The sequence below is a fragment of the Pleurodeles waltl genome, chromosome 4_1, assembly GCF_031143425.1.
Source record: "Pleurodeles waltl isolate 20211129_DDA chromosome 4_1, aPleWal1.hap1.20221129, whole genome shotgun sequence".
Lineage (NCBI taxonomy): Eukaryota > Metazoa > Chordata > Amphibia > Caudata > Salamandridae > Pleurodeles > Pleurodeles waltl.
In genome coordinates, this window is record NC_090442.1 from 992850967 (window position 1) to 992869998 (window position 19032).

At 46.6% G+C, this 19032-nt stretch overlaps 1 protein-coding gene across 2 annotated transcripts in view; it reads left to right on the plus strand.

Annotated features, from left to right (window-relative positions):
* The window catches only part of LAMB1 (laminin subunit beta 1), a 728031-nt gene that overhangs the window by 291353 nt on the left and 417646 nt on the right, over positions 1-19032 (plus strand). For both annotated transcript variants that reach the window (XM_069229822.1, XM_069229821.1), the window contains 3 exons: positions 3425-3504; positions 7220-7355; positions 7446-7604. In XM_069229822.1, coding sequence (XP_069085923.1) covers positions 3425-3504; positions 7220-7355; positions 7446-7604 — 375 coding nt within the window. The remainder of the gene's footprint in view (positions 1-3424; positions 3505-7219; positions 7356-7445; positions 7605-19032) is intronic.

Sequence of the window (19032 nt, forward strand, 5' to 3'; positions counted from 1 at the left end):
TGAGGCATGTATGTAGACATGTTGCCCTTTCTGTGTGAAATTGTGACGGTTAGTTAGTATGTTCGCCTTCAATGACCTTGCTTTAGACTATCATCCTTCCAATTCTCTTCTAAGTAATCTGCCACAGAAAAATGTTTTTTTTTTTTTTATTGTAACCATAAACTTTACTTCAGAGTTCTAACCTTGGTTATACCAAAGACTGGCTGGACTGTCGCACTGGGGCCCTTTAAATCTTTTTCAAAACGTTGACATCTCTGCTGCATCATTCTTCACTATATGGTGCCTGATTGCATCCGTTCTCTCTTCCAGCATTAGGATCTAGATCATATATCAATCCCTACAATCCCTCCTTCAACGCGATCTGATAGAAATTATCAGAAGTACATAGTGCTTTATAAAAATCACAAAAAAGAAAGAAATAAAATAATTTATGATTCTTGTCATCCCTGCCATATACGTCTCTGTAAGGAAATGCCTCCTTGGCATGGTTACCCCCTGACTTTTTGCCTTTGCTGATGCTATGTTTTGATTTGAAAGTGTGCTGAGGCCTGCTAACCAGGCCCCAGCACCAGTGTTCTTTCCCTAACCTGTACTTTTGTTTTACACAATTGGCACACCCTGGCATCCAGGTAAGTCCCTTGTAACTGGTACCCCTGGTACCAAGGGCCCTGATGCCAGGGAAGGTCTCTAAGGGCTGCAGCATAGCTTATGCCACCCTGGGGACCCCTCACTCAGCACAGACACACTGCTTGCCAGCTTGTGTGTGCTGGTGAGGACAAAACGAGTAAGTCGACATGGCACTCCCCTCAGGGTGCCATGCCAACCTCACACTGCCTATGCAGTATAGATAAGTCACCCCTCTAGTAGGCCGTACAGCCCTAAGGCAGGGTGCACTATGCCATAGGTGAGGGCACCAGTGCATGAGCACTGTGCCCCTACAGCGTCTAAGCCAAACCTTAGACATTGTAAGTGCAGGGTAGCCATAAGAGTATATGGTCTGGGAGTCTGTCAAACACGAACTCCACAGCACCATAATGGCTACACTGAAAACTGGGAAGTTTGGTATCAAACTTCTCAGCACAATAAATGCACACTGATGCCAGTGTACATTTTATTGTAAACTACACCCCAAAGGGCACCTTAGAGGTGGCCCCTGAAACTTAAACCAACTACCCGTGTAGGCTGACTGGTTCTAGCAGCCTGCCACCCTCGAGACATGTTGCTGGCCACATGGGGAGAGTGCGTTTGTCACTCTGTGGCCAGTAACAAAGCCTGCACTGGGTGGAGATGCTATCACCTCCCCCAGGCAGGAGCTGTAACACCTGGCGGTGAGCCACAAAGGCTTACCCCCTTTGTTCCAGCACCACAGGGCACTCCAGCTAGTGGAGTTACCCGCCCCCTCCGGCCACGGCCCCACTTTTGGCGGCAAGGCCGGAGGAGATAATGAGAATAACAAGGAGGAGTCACTGGCCAGTCAGGACAGCCCCTAAGGTGTCCTGAGCTGAAGTGACTCTAACTTTTAGAAATCCTCCATCTTGCAGATGGAGGATTCCCCCAATAGGGATAGGAATGTGACTCCCTCCCCTTGGGAGGAGGCACAAAGAGGGTGTACCCACCCTCAGGGCTAGTAGCCATTGGCTACTAACCCCCCAGACCTAAACACGCCCTTAAATTTAGTATTTAAGGGCTCCCCTGAACCTAAGAATTTAGATTCCTGCAACTTACCGAAGAAGAAGACTGCTGAGCTGAAAACCCCTGCAGAAGAAGAAAGAAGACACCAACTGCTTTAGCCCCAGTCCTACCGGCCTGTCTCCTGCCTTCTAAAGAAACCTGCTCCAGCGACGCTTTCTCCAGGACCAGCGACCTCTGAATCCTCAGAGGACTGCCCTGCTTCCAAGAGACCAAGAAACTCCCGAGAACAGCGGCCCTGTTCAACAAAGACTGCAACTTTGCGCCTGCAGAGGGAATCCCCAGGCTCCCCCTGACCGCGACTGCCTGACTCTAAAATCCCGACGGCTGGAAAAGACCCTGCACCCGCAGCCCCCAGCACCTGAAGGATCGGAAGTCCAGTGCAGGAGTGACCCCCAGGAGGGCCTCTCCCTTGCCCAGGTGGTGACTACCCCGAGGAGCCCCCCCCCTTGCCTGCCTGCATCGCTGAAGAGACCCCTTGGTCTTCCATTGAAACCTATTGAAAACCCGACGCGTGTTTGCACACTGCACCCGGCCGCCCCAGTGCCGCTGAGGGTGTACTTTTTGTGTGAGCTTGTGTCCCCCCGGTGCCCTACAAAACCCCCCTGGTCTGCCCTCCGAAGACGCGGGTACTTACCTGCTGGCAGACTGGAACCGGGGCACCCCCTTCTCTCCATTGAAGCCTATGCGTTTTGGGCACCACTTTGAACTCTGCACCTGACCGGCCCTGAGCTGCTGGTGTGGTAACTTTGGGGTTGCTCTGAACCCCCAACGGTGGGCTACCTTGGACCCCAATTTGAACCCCGTAGTTGGTTTACTTACCTGCAAGAACTAACATTACTTTACCTCCCCCAGGAACTGTGAAAATTGCACTGTGTCCACTTTTAAAACAGCTAAATGTGTTTTATGTAAAATGTATATATGCTATTGTGATTATTCAAAGTTCCTAAAGTACTTACCTGCAATACCTTTCAAATGAGATATTCCATGTAGAATTTGAACCTGTGGTTCTTAAAATAAACTAAGAAAATATATTTTTCTATAACAAAACCTATTGGCCTGGAATTGTCTCTGAGTGTGTGGTCCTCATTTATTGCCTGTGTGTATGTACAACAAATGCTTAACACTACTCCTTTGATAAGCCTACTGCTCGACCACACTACCACAAAATAGAGCATTAGTATTATCTCTTTTTGCCACTATCTTACCTGTAAGGGGAACCCTTGGACTCTGTGCATACTATTCCTTACTTTGAAATAGTGCATACAGAGCCAACTTCTTACAGTCTCTTCTTGGTACCATTCTGTACATATTTCGATATGGAAGTCTGCCATGCCAGAACTTGAAGGTAATAGTCTCCACTATCTCGTAAATGCCTGATCCAATCCAATATTTGATATTTCTGTTGGTTGATAAATACCATCTTGAACAAATAATCCAGATGTGATTCCGAGGCCCCTTACTGTCACCTTCATTAGCAATAACATAAACATAAAACTGTTTTGTTGTAGATTTAAGTCTTATACAGAATTGTTTAAAATGCATTTTACACTGCTTTGTAAAAAAAAAAAAATATATACATTTATATTTTGAAACCTATAGTAATACATTTGAAGTTCAAGCTCAAAAAAGCCATTAACGCCAATGTGCCGTGCATAATGGTCTCTTTTAAGGACAAATAATGGATTTGTGTTATTTGCCACTTGAGATCATTAATGGTATTTGTTTTCACCAGCCGGAGCACTGGGGTCTCAGCAACGATTTAGATGGATGTCGACCTTGCGACTGTGACCGTGGTGGAGCATTAAACAATAAGTAAGCCAACTCTTTTCTTTTGCTTGTAGCCATTCACTTTCTGAATCCCTGCATGACAAATTGATCTTACAAATAAGATAAATTCAGTTAATTTTCTTCATGGCAGATTGTCAACTTCAAATGCTCACACAGAACCAAAAGTATTCAACTAGTCTGTTTATATAAAAGTCCTTTCAAAGTTTCTGTGGTTGTTGAAGGGTAGGACATCAAAAGCTTGCATTTTATAAACTTAGTGCGATTTTGCTTGTTGAATTTTATAATCTTATTTAAATTATTTTTGTGGCAAGAATATGTAGTGCGCATTACCAAATAAAATGCATAGTCCTTGTAGGTGTCCACCACTAGGAGACACCTGGTGAAACTGACATATACCAACAGGCTAACCCAAGTTATGCACAGAAACAAACTGGCCAAAGAAAGGCCTCCAGTCCACTGCCGCCGTCGAGCGCAAGTCGACATCAAGAAAAAAACATTGACGCAGAGCCACCATCTAACAAGGGGCTTACAGCCATGCTTCTCCTCAATTCCCTCTTGTCTGAAACACACTGAGCCTCTGCCTTCGGGGTCAAAATCTGCATATCTGAGTTCAGACCTGAAGTCAAAGCTGAATCCCTCCTCAGCGACTATCTCCAAAATCTTCGAGGCTCCCATCTTTAAGGGACCTGCAGAGGGACTCAACGCCAGGCAAAAGAGTCTGTATATTCATCCTGAAACAGGCAGGATTTTGCTGAATCTACCTCAGCCAAGGCCAGTTTTCATGCGAGCTCCCATTCTTAAAAAGCAGAGTCTTATGGTTGAGGAGGTACCTCGACACTCAGTGTACAAGAAATACAGGAACCACAAAGGTCCTCGACCACTACCTTCCACACCGAAGTGTGCACCACCTGCTCCATCATCACCCCTTCCATCACCATGGTCAGGAAACCACCACCCCCTTCACCAGCAACACCAGTGTAATCACTGCATCACACTCCCCTCCACTTCAATCTCTAGAAGGGTCAGTACATTATTTTCAGACCCAGCTCATATGAGGAAGGGCATATATGTTACACCCAATGGTACAGATGACGGAGATAACCCATAGGACTACAATAATGTGGGCCCCACCTGAGGACCAAGACCTGTAGCCTTATCCTCTTAAACCATCCGGATGATACTACAGCACACCGTGCAGTCATTCAGAGAGTAGTACCGCAGAGTCACCATGCATGTTGTAGAGCAGGCTTTTCAACAAGTAGTTTGTAAATAGCTCTTCTGTGTGCAGTCAATTCTACTAAAATACAAACCTTTGTGTTGGTGAGTTAATATGTGTATCCCAAAATTGGAAAGCCTGTATTTAGGAAGCAAATGTGTGTTTTTTCAGAGCATCAAAGCTGATTGTTAAAAAAAGAAATGGCTGAATTTCCCAAAAATATTATTTAAACCTGGTATTTGTGTGATTAATCATGCAGGATTGGAGAGGCATATTTTTATTATGAACCTTGTTGGCTGGGCATTGCAGCTATGGCTGTCATGTAGAGCCTTTTAGAGCCATTCCAAATTGAAAAAGCCTTTCTTTACATTACTGCTGATAACATTGCCTGATACACTGAGGTGAACACCGCTAGTAACCTCGCATCGGGTGGCCACTAATGTAATCTTCTCTAATGTGCTTACAGATATAATGAATATATTGGTTGCTTAGAGAAAAGGTTGAAGACCCTTTTCATAGAAGATGAGTACAACTTTTTGGTCCAGTTCCTACCCATTCACAAGAGTATGATCAAGTCCGCCCCTGATAATTTAATGGCCTGGTCAGGGTGAAGGTGATCCCACCATGTGCTGGAAAGAAATATAAAGCTTCTCCTAATGACCGTGTGTATAGTAGAGGCCAGGATCGCTCACATTCTTTGATAGTTGAGACTCCCAGAAAGAGAGTTTCAGCCCAGGCCACAGGTGACAACCAACCCTCAGGTAAGGAAAGCAAACACAGATGCTGCTGGTAACAAAGTAGCAGTAGGTGCGACATGGGCAAATTCAGTCATGTTACAGTCACTCATACAGTTCCTCCCTAATACATATATGAAAATGCGTGAGGAGATGTTTGCGGGGGGGAACCATACTGTGCCCTAGATGCCACAGACACTGCCTCCCACACCGTTAACGCTCGCAGGTGAGCTTGGATTTGTGTCTCAGGGTTTAAACCAGATGAACAGCACCACCGCAGCATCCCATTCAATAGGGAATATCATTTTGGACCCCAAGTGGATGAGATGGTGGAGAAAATGTTAAATAAAATACTGAGTACTGTGGAGTCAATGGGAGCCTTACAATCTAATACCGCAAGTGACTCTTTTCGTAGGCAATGTCCATGAGAGGGGAAAGAACCCACACCAGCTTTCCAGGCACACATAAAAGTGACAGAAGCAGGCTTGGCAATCCCCCCCGATTCTGGTAGGGTGTACTCAAGAGCACTGACTTACCTATGCTCCCCACCCCTGATCAGACAACACCTGTCAGGAGGAGACTGGGGGATTTCCACTCTGTGTGTGGAAATTACTTCAGCTCAGTAGGTGCTACTAGAAGTCCAACAGGGCTACTGCCTAAAATTTCTCAAAGAAGGCTAGAACCATAGGGCAGGGTGCACTGTAATTAAAAGGCTGGGCGTGTGTTTAAATGTTACATGTCCAACTGTGAGGTCTACCTCTCCCATAACATAACATTGGGTTGCCTTTATACATTTAATAAGTACTAAAGTTTGATTGGGAACAGGTAAACGTTTAATGTTTGGTCTCTGAGAAATTGTAATTAAAAATCAATTTAAATGATAAAGTTAAATTTTAAGTTACAATTTTGATAATGCCACTTTCAGAAAGTAGGCCCTATTGAGTGCCTGCAGCCTGTTCCTGGGTCACATGACAGAGTGTAATTGGCAGCTGGACTTTGTTTACTCCTTCCAAACAGCCACAGAGTAAAGGGATAAGATGTGCCTGGATGGGCCATCAACTGGCAGGATGGGAGACAAAGCTGGACACCGATCCACCTACACCTGAATAGTCTGTTCCCTGCCTTCACGCAATGGACTTAACATCCCTTCATTATTTATGCAGCCAGCTTGGAGCCAGGGCAGGGGGGATAAAAAACTTCAATTGGAATTCTCTAAAAATCTCTCCTACTTTAAAGAAGGCACAAGGAATAAAAATAGTGACATTTAGATGTAACTATTTAGCATGGAGTGATGATTTACCAGAAAGTCCTAAAGTACAATTGCAATGTAGAGCAATAATGTGAACTATGTGCATTAGTGAAGACAGCTAAACGTGAAATTGTTAATTCTAAGTTAGCCTCGTCCATGTTCAAATATGATTGTCTGTACATGGTATGTGGTGAATATAAGATAATTGAATAGTTTTAATATTTTCATTAAACTTAAAGAGGCAACATAACTGCTTGACACAGTACCACGATTTAGGGCCCTATAAATTAGATCCTTAACCTAAGGATTAGTATGAAAGACTAGGGCTGTACAAGTTCTTTAAGTAGTTTATTTTTATTATCCAGGCCTGCAGTCTGGTATCTGTGCATGTAATAATGAATTGAACTGAAAATGACCTGGGGTCAGAGAAGATCTCCAACCTTGCACTTTGAGTTTTGCATTTTGGTTACAGAATACTGTAGGATGAAAACCAACTAGTCTGGTTGCTTTTTAATGGTTCATAAATGTCTCCTGTTACAGTTGTTCATCAGAGACAGGTCAGTGTCAGTGCAGACCACATATGATTGGACGCCAATGTAGTCAAGTGGAGTCTGGATTTTACTTCATTGCCTTGGATCACTACACATATGAAGCAGAGGAAGCACATTTTGGGCCAGTGAGTAGATACACAGCTGGAAATACTCAACTTGCTGATTTTCAGTTGGGGGTTACTAAGAGGTTCCTGATTTATCTTACTTCTCCATAGGGAGTAAGTATCGTGGAGCGCCAGCACACCCAGGATCGAAGTCCTTCCTGGACCGGAGTTGGGTTTGTGAGAATGCCTGAAGGATCATATCTGGAATTCTATGTTAACAACATTCCTCATTCAATGGAGTATGATATAGTGTTTCGCTATGAACCACAGGTGAGATAACTAGTAAGACTGTTTAGCTGCATATTGATTTTGTGATTGAGAGCCTTATGCATTATAAATGTTTTCTCATCTTTCTAAGAATGGTAAATGAGCATTGTTGATTCCCTTAATTCTAAAACCATTGAACAGCACATTGTTGCTATTATTAGTTTTCTTATTAGTCTTAATGTACTTGTTCTGCTTATCATTCGTGTTTTTGCTGTTCTTTCATTCATATAATGTTTACCTGTTTGTATTGTTCAGCTTATGTTTCTTCTTGTTCAACATGTTCTTCTTTTGGTTCTTTAGCTTTACCATCTTGTTTTTGTACGTTTGTACCTCTGATGCATGTTGTGCAGAGTTATGGAATATGTAAGCACACAGTAGTGTTGGTTATTGGCTTACACCTGACCTGTAAGCTTGCGCTGTTTTTTTGTGGACTCTCATCTGCTATTTCACTTTCCAAATGAAAACACAGAAAATCAGTGTAAGGAAATGCCTCCTTGGCATGGTTACCCCCTGACATTTTGCCTTTGCTGATGCTATGTTTTGAATTGAAAGTGTGCTGAGGCCTGCTAACCAGGCCCCAGCACCAGTTTTCTTTCCCTAACCTGTACTTTTGATTCCACAATTGGCACACCCTGGCATCCAGGTAAGTCCCTTGTAACTGGTACCTCTGGTACCAAGGGCCCTGATGCCAGGGAAGGTTTCTAAGGGCTGCAGCATATCTTATGCCACCCTAGGGATCCCTCACTCAGCACAGACACACTGCTTGCCAGCTTGTGTGTGCTGATGAGAACAAAACGAGTAAGTCGACATGGCACTCCCCTCAGGGTGCCATGCCAACCTCACACTGCCTATGCAGTATAGATAAGTCACCCCTCTAGTAGGCCTTACAGCCCTAAGGCAGGGTGCACTATACCATAGGTGAGGGCACCAGTGCATGAGCACTGTGCCCCTACAGTGTCTAAGCCAAACCTTAGACATTGTAAGTGCAGGGTAGCCATAAGAGTATATGGTCTGGGAGTCTGTCAAACACGGACTCCACAGCACCATAATGGCTACACTGACAACTGGGAAGTTTGGTATCAAACTTCTCAGCACAATAAATGCACACTGATGCCAGTGTACATTTTATTGTAAAATACACAACTGAGGGCACCTTAGAGGTGCCCCCTGAAACCTAATCCAACTACCCGTGTAGGCTGACTGGTTCTAGCAGCCTGCCACACTCGAGACATGTTGCTGGCCACATGGGGAGAGTGCCTTTGTCACTCTGTGGCCTGTAACAAAGCCTGCACTGGGTGGAGATGCTATCACCTCCCCCAGGCAGGAGCTGTAACACCTGGCGGTGAGCCTCAAAGGCTTACCCCCTTTGTTCCAGCATCGCAGGGCACTCCAGCTAGTGGAGTTGCCCGCCCCCTCCGGCCACAGCCCCACTTTTGGCGGCAAGGCCGGAGGAGATAATGAGAATAACAAGGAGGAGTCACTGGCCAGTCAGGACAGCCCCTAAGGTGTCCTGAGCTGAAGTGACTCTAACTTTTAGAAATCCTCCATCTTGCAGATGGAGGATTCCCCCAATAGGGATAGGAATGTGACCCCCTCCCCTTGGGAGGAGGCACAAAGAGGGTGTACCCACCCTCAGGGCTAGTAGCCATTGGCTACTAACCCCCCAGACCTAAACACGCCCTAAAATTTAGTATTTAAGGGCTCCCCTGAACCTAAGAATTTAGATTCCTGCAACTTACAGAAGAAGAGGACTGCTGAGCTGAAAAACCCCTGCAGAAGAAGAAAGAAGACACCAACTGCTTTGGCCCCAGTCCTACCGGCCTGTCTCCTGTCTTCTAAAGAAACCTGCTCCACCGACGCTTTCCCCAGGACCAGCGACCTCTGAATCCTCAGAGGACTGCCCTGCTTCAAGAGGAACCAGAAACTCCTGAGGACAGCGGCCCTGTTCCAAAAAGACTGCAACTTTGTTTCAGAGGAGCAGATTTAAAGACCCCTGCAAATCCCTGCAAGAAGCGTGAGACTTGCCACACTGCACCCAGCGACCCCGACTCGACTGGTGGAGAACCAACACCTCAGGGAGGACCCTCCGGCGACTCCGAGACCGTGAGTAACCAAAGTTGTCCCCCCCCTGAGCACCCACAGCGACGCCTGCAGAGGGAATCCCGAGGCTCCCCCTGACCGCGACTGCCTGACTCTAAAATCCCGACGGCTGGAAAAGACCCTGCACCCGCAGCCCCCAGCACCTGAAGGATCGGAAGTCCAGTGCAGGAGTGACCCCCAGGAGGCCCTCTCCCTTGCCCCGGTGGTGGCTACCCCGAGGAGCCCCCCCCTTTCCTGCCTGCACCGCTGAAGAGACCCCTTGGTCTCCCATTGATTTGCATTGCGAACCCGACGCTTGTTTGCACACTGCACCCGGCCGCCCCAGTGCCGCTGAGGGTGTACTTTTTGTGTGAACTTGTGTCCCCCCCGGTGCCCTACAAAACCCCCCTGGTCTGCCCCCCGAAGACGCGGGTACTTACCTGCTGGCAGACTGGAACCGGGGCACCCCCTTCTTTCCATTGAAGCCTATGCGTTTTGGGCACCACTTTGAACTCTGCACCTGACCGGCCTTGAGCTGCTGGTGTGGTGACTTTATGGGTTGCTCTGAACCCCCAACGGTGGGCTACCTTGGACCCCAATTTGAACCCCGTAGGTGGTTTACTTACCTGCAAGAACTAACATTACTTTACCTCCCCCAGGAACTGTGAAAATTGCACTGTGTCCACTTTTAAAACAGCTAAATGTGTTTTATGTAAAAAGTATATATGCTATTGTGATTATTCAAAGTTCCTAAAGTACTTACCTGCAATACCTTTCAAATGAGATATTACATGTAGAATTTGAACCTGTGGTTCTTAAAATAAACTAAGAAAATATATGTTCGATGGCATCTGTCGCTGTAGATACGCATGTTCTGCAATAGCTCGCCATCTGGTGTTGGGCCGGAGTGTTACAAGTTGTTTTTCTTCGAAGAAGTCTTTCGAGTCACGGGACCGAGTGACTCCTCCTTTTGTCTCCATTGCACATGGGCGTCGACTCCATCTTCGATTGTTTTTTTTCCGCCATCGGGTTCGGACGTGTTCCTGTCGCTCCGAGTTTCGGAACGGAAAGATAGCTAATTTCGGAAGATTTTCGTCGGTATTGTTGCGTTCGGGATCGGCGTACTTAGATTCCACACCGCATCGAAGATCGAAGAGCTCCGGTGCCCTTCGGGGTAGTTTTTCGATCCCCCGTCGGGGCCTGGTCGGCCCGACCGCGTGCTGAAGAACGCCGATGGAACGGACCCCGTTTCGTTTCTGCCCCAAATGCCACAATAAATACCCCTACACAGACCAACACTTGGTCTGCAACCTGTGCCTGTCACCTGAGCACAGCGAAGACACCTGCGAGGCCTGTCGTGCGTTCCGGTCCCGAAAAACACTCCGAGACCGTCGAGCCAGAAGACTTCAAATGGCGTCCGCACCGACAGCCCAACGGGAGTTCGAGGAACAGGAAGAAGAAGGTACCTTCTCGATCCAAGACTCAGACTCCGAAGGATTCGACGACACACAAACCGTGAGTAAGACGTCGAAAACCACACAAAGAAACATTTACAAGGCCCAGGGGACGCCACTGCCACCAGGCCATGGCTCCACCCATAAATTCGGTGACCGACCGTCGGCACCGAAAAAGGCCAAAACAGTGCCGAGATCGTCCGACTCCGGTCGAGACACCGGCACGCAGCCTTCTCGGGACCGAGAAAGTGCTGGAGACAAGCCTCGACACCGAGATGCCGGTGTGGACACGGCTCGACGCCGAGACAGCGGCACCGAAACAGATCGACGCCGAGAGGTTTCGGCCCCGAAAAGGAAAAAAGTCACCTCGGAGCCGAAAAAACACGCAGACAAAGTTTCGACGCCGAAACAAACTGCAAGCGACCCAGCTTCAGGCTCTTATACAGAAGAGCACTCGCTAACCTCCCAGATGCAAAAGCATAGGTTTGAGGAAGAGCTACAAGCAACTGATGTGGACCATACGCAAAAGCGTATCTTCATTCAGCAGGGGACAGGAAAAATAAGCACCCTTCCCCCCATTAGGAGAAAGAGAAGGTTGGAGTTCCAGACGGAACAAGCACCACAACCAAAAGTGGTTAAAAGAATTACACCACCATGAGCCAGGGTGACCAAGATCAGGACGCATGGGACCTATACGACGCCCCAGTGTCAGATAACAGCCCGGAGGCCTACCCTACAAAGCCATCTCCACCAGAAGACAGCACCGCGTACTCTCAGGTGGTGGCTAGAGCAGCACAATTTCATAACGTAAGCCTCCACTCAGAACAAGTCGAGGATGATTTCTTGTTCAACACACTCTCCTCCACCCACAGCTCCTACCAAAGCCTGCCTATGCTCCCTGGTATGCTCCGGCACGCAAAAGACATATTTAAGGAGCCGGTCAAAAGTAGGGCAATCACACCAAGGGTGGAAAAGAAGTATAAGCCGCCTCCTACGGACCCGGCTTTCATCACTACACAGCTGCCACCAGACTCTGTTGTTGTAGGAGCAGCTAGGAAAAGGGCCAACTCTCACACATCTGGAGATGCACCACCCCCAGATAAAGAAAGCCGCAAGTTCGATGCAGCTGGTAAAAGAGTCGCAGCACAAGCTGCAAACCAGTGGCGCATCGCGAACTCCCAGGCACTACTTGCGCGCTATGACAGAGCCCACTGGGACGAGATGCAACATCTCATTGAACATCTGCCCAAGGACTTCCAAAATAGGGCGAAACAAGTGGTTGAGGAGGGACAGACCATCTCCAACAACCAGATACGTTCCTCCATGGACGCTGCAGATACAGCTGCACGGACAATTAATACATCTGTAACTATCAGACGGCATGCATGGCTCCGAACGTCTGGATTTAAACCAGAGATTCAACAAGCAGTTCTCAATATGCCTTTTAATGAAAAAGAACTGTTCGGTCCAGAAGTGGACACAGCGATTGAGAAACTCAAAAAAGATACGGACACTGCCAAAGCCATGGGCGCACTCTACTCCCCGCAGAGCAGAGGGAATTACAGCACATTCCGTAAAACGCCCTTTCGAGGGGGGTTTCGGGGTCAAAGCACACAAGCCAGCACCTCACAAGCAACACCGTCCACTTACCAGGGACAGTATAGAGGAGGTTTTCGGGGACAATATAGAGGAGGGCAATTCCCTAGAAATAGAGGGAGATTTCAAAGCCCCAAAACCCCTACTACTAAACAATGACTCACATGTCACTCACCCCCTCCACACAACACCAGTGGGGGGAAGAATAGGTCATTATTACAAAGCATGGGAGGAAATCACTACAGACACTTGGGTTCTAGCAATAATCCAACATGGTTATTGCATAGAATTTCTACAATTCCCTCCAAACATACCACCAAAAGCACAAAATTTAACAACACACCATTCCAATCTCCTGGAGATAGAAGTGCAGGCACTATTGCAAAAGAATGCAATCGAATTAGTGCCAAACACACAAATAAACACAGGAGTTTACTCACTGTACTTTCTGATACCAAAGAAGGACAAAACGCTGAGACCAATCCTAGACCTCAGAGTAGTAAACACTTTCATCAAATCAGACCACTTCCACATGGTCACACTACAAGAAGTATTGCCATTGCTAAAACTACACGACTACATGGCAACTTTAGACCTCAAGGATGCTTATTTCCATATACCAATACACCCATCGCACAGGAAATACCTAAGGTTTGTATTCAAAGGAATACATTACCAATTCAAGGTACTGCCTTTCGGATTAACAACCGCACCAAGAGTCTTTACCAAATGTCTAGCGGTAGTCGCTGCACACTTAAGAAGGCAGCAAATACATGTGTTCCCATATTTGGACGACTGGCTAATCAAGGCCCATTCGTTCATACAGTGCTCAAATCACACAAATCAGATCATACAAACCCTCTTCAAACTCGGGTTCACCGTCAATTTCACAAAATCCAAAATTCTGCCACGCAAGGTACAACAATACCTGGGAGCCATAATAGACACATCAAAGGGAGTAGCCACTCCAAGTCTACAAAGAATTCAAAATTTCAACACCATCATACAACGCATGTATCCAACACAAAAAATACAAGCAAAGATGGTATTACAACTCCTAGGCATGATGTCATCATGCATAGCCATTGTCCCAAACGCAAGACTGCACATGAGGCCCTTACAACAGTGCCTAGCATCACAGTGGTCTCAAGCACAGGGTCACCTTCTAGATCTGGTGTTAATAGACCGCCAAACTTACCTCTCGCTTCTGTGGTGGAACAACATAAATTTAAACAAGGGGCGGCCTTTCCAAGACCCAGTGCCACAATACGTAATAACAACAGATGCTTCCATGACAGGGTGGGGAGCACACCTCGATCAACACAGCATACAAGGACAATGGAATGTACATCAAACAAAACTGCATATCAATCACCTAGAACTTCTAGCAGTTTTTCAAGCACTAAAAGCTTTCCAACCAATAATAGTTCACAAATACATTCTCGTCAAAACAGACAACATGACAACAATGTATTATCTAAACAAGCAGGGAGGGACGCACTCCACGCAGTTAAGCCTGCTAGCACAAAAAATTTGGCATTGGGCAATTCACAACCAAATTCGCCTAATTGCACAGTTTATACCAGGGATACAAAATCAACTCGCAGACAATCTCTCTCGAGATCACCAACAGGTCCACGAATGGGAAATTCACCCCCAAATTCTGAACACTTATTTCAAACTCTGGGGAACACCTCAGATAGACTTGTTTGCGACAAGGGAGAACGCAAAATGCCAAAACTTCGCATCCAGGTACCCACACAAACAATCCCAAGGCAATGCCCTATGGATGAACTGGTCAGGGATATTTGCTTACGCTTTTCCTCCTCTCCCTCTCCTTCCTTACCTGGTAAACAAACTCAGTCAAAGCAAACTCAAACTCATATTGATAGCACCAACTTGGGCAAGGCAACCCTGGTACACAACGCTGCTAGACCTATCAGTGGTACCCTGCATCAAATTGCCCAACAGGCCAGATCTGTTGACACAGCACAACCAAAAGATCAGACACCCAGATCCAGCATCGCTGAATCTAGCAATCTGGCTCCTGAAATCCTAGAATTCGGGCACTTACAACTTACCCAAGAATGTATGGAAGTCATAAAACAAGCAAGAAGGCCATCCACCAGGCACTGCTATGCAAGTAAATGGAAGAGGTTTGTTTGCTACTGCCATATTAATCAAATACAACCATTACACACAACTCCAGAACACGTAGTGGGTTACTTGCTTCACTTACAAAAATCTAACCTAGCTTTCTCTTCCATTAAGATTCACCTTGCAGCAATATCTGCATACCTGCAGACTACCTATTCAACTTCCCTATATAAAATACCAGTCATTAAAGCATTCATGGAGGGCCTTAGGAGAATTATACCACCAAGAACACCACCTGTTCCTTCATGGAACCTAAATGTTGTCCTAACTAGACTTATGGGTCCACCTTTTGAACCCATGCACTCCTGCGACATACAGTTCCTAACCTGGAAGGTGGCATTTCTCATCGCCATTACTTCCCTGAGAAGAGTAAGCGAGATTCAGGCGTTTACTATACAGGAACCTTTTATACAACTACACAAAAATAAAGTCGTCCTAAGGACCAATCCTAAATTTTTGCCAAAGGTTATTTCACCGTTCCATCTAAATCAAACAGTGGAACTTCCAGTGTTCTTTCCACAGCCAGATACCGTAGCTGAAAGGGCACTACATACATTAGATGTCAAAAGAGCATTGATGTATTACATTGACAGAACAAAGAACATTAGAAAGACTAAACAACTCTTTATTGCATTTCAAAAACCTCTTGCAGGAAACCCAATTTCAAAACAAGGTATAGCCAGATGGATAGTTAAATGCATCCAAATCTGCTACCTTAAAGCTAAACGACAGCTGCCCATTACACCAAGGGCACACTCAACCAGAAAGAAAGGTGCTACCATGGCCTTTCTAGGAAACATCCCAATGCAACAAATATGTAAGGCAGCCACATGGTCTACGCCTCACACATTCACCAAGCACTACTGTGTAGACGTGTTATCCGCACAACAAGCCACAGTAGGTCAAGCTGTATTAAGGACATTATTTCAGACTACTTCCACTCCTACAGGCTGATCCACCGCTTTTGGGGAAATAACTGCTTACTAGTCTATGCAGAACATGCGTATCTACAGCGACAGATGCCATCGAACTGAAAATGTCACTTACCCAGTGTACATCTGTTCGTGGCATCAGTCGCAGTAGATTCGCATGTGCCCACCCGCCTCCCCGGGAGCCTGTAGCAGTTTGGAAGTTACCTTCAATTATTTATATATGTATCATCTCAACCTTAAATAGGTGTATACTTAGTCACTCCATTGCATGGGCACTATTACTACAATTCAACTCCTACCTCACCCTCTGCGGGGAAAAACAATCGAAGATGGAGTCGACGCCCATGCGCAATGGAGACAAAAGGAGGAGTCACTCGGTCCCGTGACTCGAAAGACTTCTTCGAAGAAAAACAACTTGTAACACTCCGGCCCAACACCAGATGGCGAGCTATTGCAGAACATGCGAATCTACTGCGACTGATGCCACGAACAGATGTACACTGGGTAAGTGACATTTTCATTTTCTATAACAAAAACCTATTGGCCTGGAATTGTTTCTGAGTGTGTGTTCCTCATTTATTGCCTGTGTATATGTACAACAAATGCTTAACACTACTCCTTTGATAAGCCTACTGCTCGACCACACTACCACAAAATAGAGCATTAGTATTATCTCTTTTTGCCACTATCTTACCTCTAAGGGGAACCCTTGAACTCTGTGCATACTATTCCTTACTTTGAAATAGTGCATACAGAGCCAACTTCCTACATTGGTGGATCAGCGGTGGGGTACAAGACTTTGCATTTGCTGGACTACTCAGCCAATACCTGATCACATGACAAATTCCAAAAATTGTCATTAGAAATTGATTTTTGCAATTTTAGCTATTTTTTTAAATTCTTAAAAGTCCTGCTAGGGCCTTGTGTTAGTCCCTGTTTAGCATTTCCTTTTAGAGTTTAAAAGTTTTGTGAAAGTTTCAATTAGAACCTAGAACTAGTTTTAGATTCTTAAAAAGTATTCCAACTTTTAGAAGCATAATGTCTAGTACAGAGATGAATGTGGTGGAACTCGACACCACCCCTTACCTCCATCTTAAGATGAGGGAGCTAAGGTCACTCTGTAAAATAAAGAAAATAACAATGGGCCCCAGACCTTCCAAACTACAGCTCCAGGGGCTTTTGGCAGAGTTTGAAAAGGCCACACCCTCTGAGGATGGCAACAAAGAGGATGAAGATAGTGACTTGGAGGAAAATTCCCCCCTACCAGTCCTGTAGGAAGTTGGCTCTGTATGTGCTATTTCAAAGTAAGGAATAGCATGCACAGAGTCCAAGGGTTCCCCTTAGAGGTAAAATAGTGGTAAAAATAGATAATACTAATGCTCTATTTTGTGGTAGTGTGGTCGAGCAGTAGGCTTATCCAAGGAGTAGTGTTAAGCATTTGTTGTACATACACATAGACAATAAATGAGGTACACACACTCAGAGACAAATCCAGCCAATAGGTTTTTAGATAGAAAAATATCTTTTCTTAGTTTATTTTAAGAACCACAGGTTCAAATTCTACATGTAATATCCCATTCGAAAGGTATTGCAGGTAAGTACTTTAGGAACTTCAAATCATCAAAATTGCATGTATACTTTTCAAGTTATTCACAAATAGCTGTTTTAAAAGTGGACACTTAGTGCAATTTTCACAGTTCCTGGGGGAGGTAAGTTTTTGTTAGTTTTACCAGGTAAGTAGGACACTTACAGGGTTCAGTTCTTGGTCCAAGGTAGCCCACCGTTGGGGGTTCAGAGCAACCCCAAAGTCACCACACCAGCAGCTCAGGGCCGGTCAGGTGCAGAGTTCCAAGTGGTGCCCAAAACACATAGGCTAGAATGGAGAGAAGGGGGTGCCCCGGTTCCGGTCTGCTTGCAGGTAAGTACCCGCGTCTTCGGAGGGCAGACCAGGGGGGTTTTGTAGGGCACCGGGGGGGACACAGGTCCACACAGAAATTTCACCCTCAGCGGCGCGGGGGCGGCCGGGTGCAGTGTAGAAACAAGCGTCGGGTTCGCAATGTTAGTCTATGAGAGATCTCGGGATCGTTTCAGCGCTGCAGGCAGGCAAGGGGGGGATTCCTCGGGGAAACCTCCACTTGGGCAAGGGAGAGGGACTCCTGGGGGTCACTTCTCCAGTGAAAGTTCGGTCCTTCAGGTCCTGGGGGCTGCGGGTGCAGGGTCTCTCCCAGGCGTCGGGACTTTAGGTTCAAAGAGTCACGGTCAGGGGAAGCCTCGGGATTCCCTCTGCAGGCGGCGCTGTGGGGGCTCAGGGGGGACAGGTTTTGGTACTCACAGTATCAGAGTAGTCCTGGGGTCCCTCCTGAGGTGTTGGATCGCCACCAGCCGAGTCGGGGTCGCCGGGTGCAGTGTTGCAAGTCTCACGCTTCTTGCGGGGAGCTTGCAGGGTTCTTTAAAGCTGCTGGAAACAAAGTTGCAGCTTTTCTTGGAGCAGGTCCGCTGTCCTCGGGAGTTTCTTGTCTTTTCGAAGCAGGGGCAGTCCTCAGAGGATGTCGAGGTCGCTGGTCCCTTTGGAAGGCGTCGCTGGAGCAGGATCTTTGGAAGGCAGGAGACAGGCCGGTGAGTTTCTGGAGCCAAGGCAGTTGTCGTCTTCTGGTCTTCCTCTGCAGGGGTTTTCAGCTAGGCAGTCCTTCTTCTTGTAGTTGCAGGAATCTAATTTTCTAGGGTTCAGGGTAGCCCTTAAATACTAAATTTAAGGGCGTGTTTAGGTCTGGGGGGTTAGTAGCCAATGGCTACTAGCCCTGAGGGTGGGTACACCCTCTTTGTGCCTCCTCCCAAGGGGAGGGGGTCACATTCCTAACCCTATTGGGGGAATCCTCCATCTGCAAGATGGAGGATTTCTAAAAGTTAGAGTCACTTCAGCTCAGGACACCTTAGGGGCTGTCCTGACTGGCCAGTGACTCCTCCTTGTTTTTCTCATTATTTTCTCCGGCCTTGCCGCCAAAAGTGGGGCCTGGCCGGAGGGGGCGGGCAACTCCACTAGCTGGAGTGTCCTGCTGGGTTGGCACAAAGGAGGTGAGCCTTTGAGGCTCACCGCCAGGTGTGACAATTCCTGCCTGGGAGAGGTGTTAGCATCTCCACCCAGTGCAGGCTTTGTTACTGGCCTCAGAGTGACAAAGGCACTCTCCCCATGGGGCCAGCAACATGTCTCGGTTT